A 10182-nucleotide genomic window follows, 5' to 3' on the forward strand; every position below is an offset into this window, starting at 1 on the left:
GGTTTAGCTACTTATGAAATAATTATAAAAGTACCTCTACCCTTCTAAATCAGGAGCACTGACACTCATCAGAATAATCCCCTCAGTTAAATTCCTGAACCCTCTGCCCACTGAACCCTGACAGTGCAAAGTCTTCATATTTGATACTGTTAAATGCCAGGAAAATCACCGTACCATTTCAGTGCAGCTTATCTCTAGGTTTCAAACAAAAGCCCTGATTCTCTTTTGTAAATTCACTGACACAGTGAACAAGAAAATTCATTTCCTCGCCACACAACACTACTCTTAAAAAACCACTAACAAAGCATACCCCTTTGGAAGACAATTATTAGATCGTTTTTAGCAAGTATTACACAATCAATCCCAAGTCAAAACTTCTGGGATAGCTTAGTACTATTATAATGATAACCCTCTGACCACTTGTATTGTAATTCACTGGGGAAAGAAGAAAAAAAGATTCCCTACACCTTTTTTTTAATATTCAACAGTATTACCACTGAAAAGGTTAGCTACCTACAATTCTCAGCCACTCTGAGCACACTATTGGAAATGCTGTTTTATTATGCATTAAACTGGGAGACATAAGTAAATATTAGCATTGCACAATGCAGCACAGTTTTGCAGGTTAGCAACATTTTTGGATACATGGGTTTTGTTTTTGTTAAAGTCCTGATTACATTTAGAAGCAGCACAGCAACTGCAGGCTAGATGGTACATTTTCTACCTTCCTTGCCAACCACGTTAGAAAAAACCCCCTTGTCATTGCAGTAAAAACAGACCACCAAAGCCCTTCCAAGAGAATAACCCCATCTTATCTCAAACGTTTGCTTTACAAGTTCTGACATCAGGGAGAATAATCAGATCTGGAAAAGAGGCTATTTGCTATTAATACTAATTTAATGCTTTGCTGTTACACAGTACTATAGCCCCTCTATCTGGTAACAACCAGAAATCAAGGCTCAGTTCCTACTGAACTAGAATCTTGAACTTTAACAGTAGTGATGTTGTGAAATGAACAATGTCATAATTTTAGTTTCAGAAAATAACAACTTGCCATCTCTAACGTTTTAGAAAACTCTATCTATAAGCTTTAGGAAAAAGTCAGTGTTGGTATATATCTAGCTGTGGAAGTAATACAGGGAAAACTGTACAAAAGCAGAAGTATTATCTTCTGCAATAATATAAAAAAAAATTAAAAATCGGGTAAGGGACTAATTTAAGTGATGTGCAAAAAATTCATGACCTGCATGTCTTGTGACAGTCTACAGCTAAGCAGCTGTACTCCCCCAGAGTACAAAGATTTTACTACAGAACTTACTTCAGGGCAAAGAACAAACAAGATAATGGTATATTTTTCAGGTACTGCTAAACACACACACAGAAAACGCAACTAATGGAAACTCAGTTCTAAAAAGCACATTTAAATAATGCTGACAACTTTTTAAAAGCAGCACTTTAAAGCTGATGTACATTTATTTACACAGGCATGTTTGTAAGCATTCACGCTGCAATCTAAGACACAGTAACAGACTTAATCACACAGATGTTCACATAAATTGACCCTGATTCTGCAGATGCATAACTCTACAAAAGAGAGAAGGCATCTCTTGCACACTCTAAATTGGGCCTATATGTTTGCAGAATTGGGCCATACAGCAACCAATCTCATTATAAAAACCAAAGACTCTAAACTACTTAATGTGCTGTAGAAACACAACTTCTACACTGAATACTACCGGATATTTTTACCTCAGTTCTTTGCTAACAAAGTTACAAAATGCCTCAGTGAAAGCCCTTTTCATACAAATTAAAATACTAATTCTTTTTTCTAAAAGAGCACCTACCACATTGCCAACATATATGCATTGCTAATGTGCATCTTCCCTGTGAGCACAAAATACAAGGGGGGGGGGGGGGGGGGGGCGGGATGGGGACACAACTGTAGGGCCCTTAGAACCGACAAGAGATTAATTCAAATTTTAAAAGGAAAAGAAAAGCCATAAAACCCAAAAGTAACACACAAAAAGGAGATGTTAAAGCAAAAAGAGGAGAGTTTCCAAGTTGCTGGGCATATTTTACAGTGACTAAAGCAGGAATTTCTTCAGGTATTTCAGACCAAGGCTTCACTTCATCTTTTTACCCAGTTGCGTTTTTATTGGACAACAAGCCTCTCCCATTCTACCGGAGCTTTTCCCAAAGATTTAATTCTTGCAGAAATACAAAAATCAAACTGCTCTGAGGAAAAAACATAATTCAATTTGGACTTAAAAATCAGTTGCTAAACATGATATGAAGCAAATTATCTTTGAAGCTGAATAGTTTGTCTCCTATAGTAGTCAGCAGTCATCAGAACTATACCACAAAAAAAGAAAAAAATTCAGGAGTACTATGTTGTAAAAGAGACCTGAAAGTCATGGACTCCTCCTATTTACATGCCAGATGAGAAACATAACTTTGGAAATGCTAAATACTGCCCTTGGGGGACAGAAAATATGGAATACTGGAAGAATTTTGTAGGTTTTACTTATGTATATTTTTAAATGTTACTGAAGTAATATTGAGCTTATTGATAAAGTTTCAGAAACAAATATTTAAACAGTTAGGAATAAGCATTTAGTAACTTTATTTTTCCCTGCTACCATCAAATTTCACCAGGAAGAGCTGACCAATTAGGTTTTTCTTCTGTGGACACTGAAATTTATAAATGCAGTTGCTATGTTAATTTTCCTGCTTTAACCATTTTTCTCCTCTTGAATGCATTTTACCAAGGGGCCCCAGAAACCTGTGTGATAAAAAGTAAAAACTCACTGAAAAAGCACCTGTTTACCTATGTGCATTTACTTTCTCTGTGTGCTCCCTAGAAGCCATTTGAACGCTCATCCTGTCTTGTCCTGGTCAGAAGTGCCCTCGCCTGGCAAGTCCATCTGGTCAGCCCTCACAGGGAGTACTTTCCTTCACTGAAAATGTACTTTACTCGGTGGAGTGCCTTGAGATTAGGTATGAAGGGGAAGGTAAAAGTATGAAAGCAGGTTTAAGAGCTGTCCGCCTTTGAAGTTGAGTTCTGAGCAATGAGAAAACAGAGCCCCAGTTTTGATCTGGAGCACAGCTGCCTTATTAAATGACACTTCTAACCCTCACCTTATTGATCCAAGAACTAAGTCCCTTAGAGTAAGAAATCATCTCCATAACACAAAGTATCTCGCTGTTTTTCCTGTGTTTTGCCTACCCCTGCAATGCAAAAAGAAAATGTACCTATCCTTAACAGTAACAATGAATCCCTTCCACACAGCAGAACCTGAAAGACACTTCCAAATTAAAAAAGATGAAGAGACTTCGAAATTAAAAAAGATGCACTTGAACTTGGCATTCAGTCTAGTTCGCTACAATGCAACCTCCAGGTTTCTTTTCTGAACTACACTGCAAAGACAAGCACCACAACCAAAGTAGCTGTTTTGCTTAGCAAAGACCGATCCTGAAGTTGCTACAGTCTTTGAGGTCCTGATCCCCCTCGAAAACAGGTACTCTGCAAATGTACAAATACCTGCTTGTATTCTGCACACGTGTGCACGTGTGTGTGCGCACAGGTGCATAGTTAAGACTGGAGTATTGCAAACTTGTTCAAACCACAATGAATCTCAAAAAGAAATCACCAGGCTCAGAGAAATGTAGAAGTCCCTGGGTTTAATTTATTTATTTATATTTGTGACCAGCTAATCCTACAAGATTTTACTAGGCACTTTTCCTTGTGCAGTGTGTTTCCAAACAAATCATGGAAGAAATCAGCAAAACCAAACACTAGTATGTTTTGGGTACCTCCTGAAAGCCACATGAGCTATACAATTTAAAGATAAAGTCAAAGCCAAATCCATACCAATCCGTGTATTTACTGGGCTTTGCAGGAGGTTTCAAAGCAATGAGTCAGATGATAAATGTACTGTAACACGAGACACAATACTGTAGATAGAGACAGGTCTTTTGCTTTAATTTTTAATTTCCATTTTCTGTGGGTTTAGACAAACCACTGACATTACTTTAGCATAATACTTTGCAATGAATCAATACTTTAATTTAATAATGGTATTCTGTTGTCAAGATATAATATATCACATAATGTCCTTGTATAGATGCTAAAAAAATATGCCAAATAAAATGCAAGGCTTTGCTTTTACCAGTGATCACAGGTTAAATCAATGTAATGAGAATCCTTACCGCCCCCAAAAGAATTTTCTTCGGGGATAAAAGGCAGCATGGAGTAATTTCAGCCATATCCCTTCCTCTCATCATACCAGTGCTGTGAAAGCTCTCCTAGGCCATGGGGTTCCAACAAACACTTCAACAAAAGGAACAGAGAGGAAATATATCTGAACGGAATCAATGTACATATTTGTGAGTGGGACTTAACTTAGACATTCCACTTCCTTATGAACTCAGTGATAACTGCACTACTTCCTAACTATAAAGAGGATTATAAATGGAAAACAGAATTAAGTCCAGGGTCATCCAACTTAACTGAAGCAGATGAAGCAAGTTATAGCTGTAAAATATTAAAAATAAAATAAAATCACAAAACCTTCCACTTTAGTGGTGTGACTACAATTCTGTATTTATGATTTTTATCTTGACGGTAGCCCTCCTGTTGACAAGTATTTAAGATGGGAAACAAATCTAATCATGTCTGTGGTACGTTGACTCATGGTATGTGAATAGAAAGTAAGTGGGAATGAAGCAGCAGCAAATGCTTTTAGAAATCCCAGTTGTTCACGTCAGTATTTTGTTTTCCAATTCAACAGCTTTTGATGCATTAATATGTCAGTTATTTATCAATTTGTAATCTTAGTCAATGCTAAAAGGCACGTGCTTTACTGTCATGTGTGCTCCCCTCAATTTCAATGACAGCTCATGATCATAATGTGAAGTGTTCGCAGATACATGTCATTTGTTGGCAGAACGTTTTAGAGCTCTGGGAAGAGTAGATCTGGTTTTACTATGGTTTGGCACCTCCCACAACACCCTCCAGTTGGTGAAAACCCCGCAGTTCCATCTAAGTGTCATCCTTAATGTGAAAAAGATATTTGAGTCAGTGCAAAATAAAACAAACAGCTTTTACCAAAATGTCATTGTTGGTAACAGTTCATCTGCCAGATGCTTGTTACTTGAACCCATGCCGTGCATAAGAAACAGACTGAGATATGACTAGGATAAACGACTGGACCAGAAAATGTTTAGCAGGAAATCAAAGTACACTCAGGCTGCAGTCTGGACTCATCAAAAAAGGTCGCAACTGGACTTCACAAGACATGTTGATTATGAGTTCTGTAACATCTCTTTCCTTGGTTACTATGCATTAGTTGAGCCCCACCTGCCTGACCTCAGTTCTCTGTGTTAGCCTTTGGTCCTATGAACACCAGAGAAACCACAGCGCTATTTCATACCTGAATTCACACAGGAATTCTTACAAGTACAGCATCTCAATTTAAAGATAATAACATTACCGAAGAACCCAGAATACCATGAAAAATGCATATTGGAAAAATCAGGGCATGACTCTTTAGAAATGAAACCAATGGCTTGATAAAAATAAAACTTCACTGGTGTGTTCCAGTCAGTTGGTTGCTTTTTCTGATCTACAGGCTGGACTGTCCTTCTAAATCAACGATTGATTTTTATGTTGAGCACTGGATAAAGAGGCTCATGCTGAAAAGCCATAGTCCGTGCATGATCATGAGAAACACATGCAGGCACAAGACACAGAGAAAGATTTGATGAGTAAGTGGCTTTTGCTTAGTCAGAACCTGAAGGATCTTCATGAAGAACTTTCAAAACAGCTAACAGATAGCTTGACTTTGAGTGAAACACAACCAAGAATTATTGTCATTATGCACACCCACAAAAAAAGAGAGATTTCACAACATCTCCTCAGATGAATACACACAAGAGAAAAGGCTTTACCAACATTTACTTCAGGTGGGCAATCATCTGGCTTTCTGGAGAAACGACTTCTGATTTGCCTTCCATTTTCCTAAGTCATATTTTGAGCACGTTTTAACGTGTTAAAACAATTAAATAAACTGCAACATGAACCAGCATAAATACAGCTGCCTCTTTTCTTAAAAGCTGTGAAATGCTAAATAACCTATGACTCCTGCCCACATATGTGCCTTGCCAAGCCAGAGGATCACACAAGGGCGTGCACTATTTTGAAAGCTGGGGCATCAGGTTTGTCATATCAGATTTGTATTCACACGGTACAATGGGATCCACGACTTTCATTTCAATAGCAGCTGGAGCAACGGGCACAGAAGGAACATGCAGCTCAACCTGGGAAATGAGGATGAATTTGTTTAAAAAAGAATCCCTTTCTTCCTAAGAGCTGTTAGTGGCAGATGCAGACACTTGCTTTGGGGTCACGCCGTGTCAGCACTTCACGGCAGAAACACTGCATTTCTTCTCCCTCTCCCCTCCAGTGGATACTGCAGCCTCAGAGAATTTTACATGTATCCTGAGGTGCTTGTATGTATCAGGAAAGTACAGCTGTAGGCTTTAAAAAAAATTTCCACATGCCCTAAAAATTCAAATCCTTTTTTATGTAATCTATTTAATCTTCCATTAATGATAATCTCTGCTATCAATGTGCCCAAACAGGGTCAATTTCTGCCGGATTTTCACTTCTTGCATTTCATCCTATAACTGAGCTGTACTTAATGAGGGGAAACACCCTGCTGTAAAAGGTATTAACAGTCTCCCTAAAACAAATAATAGTTACCAGACTCTGCAACTGGTATTAACAGTCTCCCTAAAACAAATAATAGTTACCAGACTCTGCAACTGCCAGGAACATTTTCAAGATTGTGGGTTTTCTGCTTCCTTCGTGCGTCTTGCATGGAGGAGAGTCCTGCCAGCTGGACATTATTTATTAATCAGGATATTCTTGCCTTCTATACCTTGTAAGGAGACAGCACAGAGGGGCGGAAATTGCTGTAGACTTCTCTTACATACCCAAAAAGATGGAAAAGGGAGAAAGAAAGAGATTGCAAGGGAGCATTTAGACCCTGGCAGATCCCACCTGGCAAGCCCAGGCAGCATTTCAGACACACACAGGTCACAGCAGTTTGAAACACCATGGAACGAACATCTCTGGTTCACACAAGGCTTGACAACAGAGACACAGGTTGAAAATCAGGTTCCCTTTGCTGTTTTGTTTTTAAGAAGCGCCCTATAAAGCTCCCTACGCCTAAGTGAAAGGGGTAGGGTTCAGCTCCACAAAAGATTTTCCTTCTGGTAGCATCTGACTTGCTTCGGTTATACCTACAGAGCAGGCAGGCTGAGACACACCTGTAAGGGACAGTTCTCTCTCAATTACTGTAGCAGACACTGGGGAAACGAGTCACTGCCTTGTTTGCTCTTCTGATTTAGTGATAGTTTTATTCGTAATCATTCCCAGCCATCCGCCACCTGCACACCCACCCACCCACACATACACATCCAATTTGCTGTTCTCCCGATTTTGTCAATTCACAAGATCGGTTCGTTCTGCATACACTCTCTGCCTTGGGGCTCATCAGCAAATAGATTTAACGGACAAAATAAAGTTCAAATGACTTGCTAACAAAATCCTCTAGCAGAATAGCCATACATTAGCATGCAAAAGGCGAGCCCTGGGCTGTAGAAGCAATTCAGGTGGTAGCATTCAATTGAATCGCCGTTCCTAGCAGAAGCAACTAAGAGTTAATGGAGGACACACGGCTCCTCATTTCCTCTGCTGCATCCAAGAAAACGCAGAAGATGACTACAATACACTATAATTGAGCATTTCACTAAATAGCACCACGCGGGAGCTCTTCTGGCACGGATTGCATTTGTCCTAGATAACCTTTACGAGAAGCTGAAAGTTGATGCACCCAGACCAAATGAATTTTCAGATTGAGCCTGAATCCTTAGGTTAGCGCCTGGGAGGGTGGGAAGGGCCAGCCACCGAGCATCAATCGGGGATCCAGCCCCCCCTCCGCTTCAAAAAAATATTCAGTTACAGCAAGACAGTGCTGTGGCTACACACGGGAGCCGGGAAAGCGTTTGGCTGCGTCTGCATATTGGCGGCGCGGCCGGGGCTCCTTCCTGGCGAAGCTGGCGGCGGCTCTTTGAGGAGCCGGGCGCTGGGACGGAGGGAGCATCCTCCGGAGCCCGCTCCCAGCTATTTCAAGGGAGACGACTGTGTGAAAGCCCAACTCCCTCACCGGCGCAGAGGCACAGGCACAACCCGCCCCGCACCTCCCGAGGTCCACTCTCCCCACCGGCCCCCGTGGGACCCGCTGCCGGGAGGGTCATCAACTGTCCCTCCCGCTCAGGCACCTCCCAGCACCTCCCGACCGCTTTCCGCAGCCCAGCCGGGAAGGGGAAAGCGGGGGGGTCTGCATCTGTCCTAAAAACCACAGCGAACTCTAGTCCCTTCAAATGGCTGCTCCTGCCTCACCATCCATCACACAAGCGGGGAACTTGGGGGGGGCGCAAGCGGGGGAGGGAGGAAAGAAGCGCAAACTTGGGAGCTCTCCGGCCCCCCGCAGGGCAGCGGCCGCACGGGAGCCCCGCGCGTCCCCGAGAGGCGGCGGCGGCAGCCTCCGACCGAGGCATCGGCCCGGCCCCGCCGGCGCTCGGCGGACCCCGCGCTCCGAGCGGCAGAGGCGAGGAAGCGGCCGGCGCGGCGCGGGCGCCCCGAGGGCGCGGGGCGGCTGCTCTACTTACGGGTTTTGGGGGTCGTGCTGGCCTCCGGCGTGGTGGTGGTGGACTCCTGGAAGGGAGACAAGGTCCAGGACGGCGCCGAGTCGTGGACGTAGATCTTGTAGGAGGAGGTAGCGTGTGCCGCAGTGGGCCAGGCGGGCAGCGGCGGGGTGCTGGGGGCGGCGGGCGGCGGGCGGGCGCCGCGGCCGGCGGTGCCGGGGGGGCCGCTGGCGGGCGGCGCCGTGTGGGGCGCGGCGGGGTGCCGCGCCGCGGTGGGCCGCGGGCCGCTCCGCGCCGGGCCGCGGGTGCCGGGGGGCCGCGGGGGAGCCCGGCTCATCGTGGTGAGGCGGGGGCTGACGCGACTGGGCGGCCGCGGCGTGGCGGCGGCGGTGGTCTCCGCGCCGCGGGGGGGGGCGGTGGGCTTGGAGAGGAAGAAGGGGTCCTGCCCCACGCCCTTGGCGTCCATCAGCTCGGTGGGGACGTACTCCTTGACGGAGCCCACCACGATCCACTTGAGGAGCATGAGGCTGAGCCCCAGGCCGATGAAGCCGATGAAGAGGGGCACCACGCACAGCCACGTCTGCTGCCGGTTCCAGACGATGCAGTCGCTGCAGCGCAGCTCCCGCGGCGGCGCCCCGGCCCCATCCCCGCCCGGGCCCCCCGCCGCGGCCGCCTCCGCCGCCCCGGGCGCCGCGGCGCCGGCAGCCCCCTCGCTCATCCTAGGGGCCGTCCGCAGGGCCGCCGCGGCCCCGGGGCATCAGCGCGCCGCGGCTGCCGGCGGCATGCGGCGGAGGGGGGCGGAGGCGAGCGGCGCGGAGCCGAGCCGAGCGGAGCGGGGCGGAGGGGAGCGCGGCGCAGCGGGGCGGGCGGCGGGAGCGCCCCGCTCAGTCACGCCGCCGGCATGGCACGGCCCGCGCCGCGCCGCCCCGCGCAGCCTCCCGCGGCCGCGGAGTCAGGGGGACGGCCGCGCCATCCGCTGGGCGTCCGCCTCTTGCGCTGCCCGCTTCAGCCTCTTCGCTCTCCTTCTTCTTCCTCCGCTCTCAGGTTTTGCTTTGCTTTTTGCTTTTTTTTTTTTTTTTTCTCCGTGTAGTAAGTCGCAAGAATCAGCCTCCTCGATTTATTTTTTTTTTTTATCCCAAGCGGGCGGCTCCGGCGGCGGGCTGGCACATTCCTTCACATTCACGCTCCTTCTCGCCTCTCCTCCTGTTCCTCTCCCCTCGGGGCTGGGGGAGCTTTTCGTTCCGTCTTTCCTTCCTTCCTTCCGTCCCTCCGCTCCCTCCCCCGCCCGCTCGGCTCCTGCCTATGCCCGGCCGCGGCGCAGCAGCATCCTCGGCTGCTCCGCGGGGAGGCGGCGGCGGCGCAGCGCACCCGCCACTCCGCGGCCCCGCGGCCAACCCGCGGCCGGCGCCGGGCCAGGGAGGCCGATCCGCGGGCGGGGCCCGGGGGCAGGAGGCACGGCTCCGCGCAGCT

At 46.6% G+C, this 10182-nt stretch overlaps 1 protein-coding gene across 1 annotated transcript in view; it reads right to left on the reverse strand.

The window, feature by feature from the left end:
- NRG3 (neuregulin 3) overlaps positions 1 to 9430 on the reverse strand; it is a 417954-nt gene extending 408524 nt beyond the window's left edge. Inside the window, exon 1 of the mRNA XM_074830488.1 lies at positions 8737 to 9430. Within this exon, the coding sequence (XP_074686589.1) occupies positions 8737 to 9430 (694 nt within the window). The remainder of the gene's footprint in view (positions 1 to 8736) is intronic.
- Between the last annotated feature and the right edge of the window lie 752 nt (positions 9431 to 10182).

The sequence above is a fragment of the Strix aluco genome, chromosome 7 (genome assembly GCF_031877795.1).
Source record: "Strix aluco isolate bStrAlu1 chromosome 7, bStrAlu1.hap1, whole genome shotgun sequence".
Classification (NCBI taxonomy): domain Eukaryota; kingdom Metazoa; phylum Chordata; class Aves; order Strigiformes; family Strigidae; genus Strix; species Strix aluco.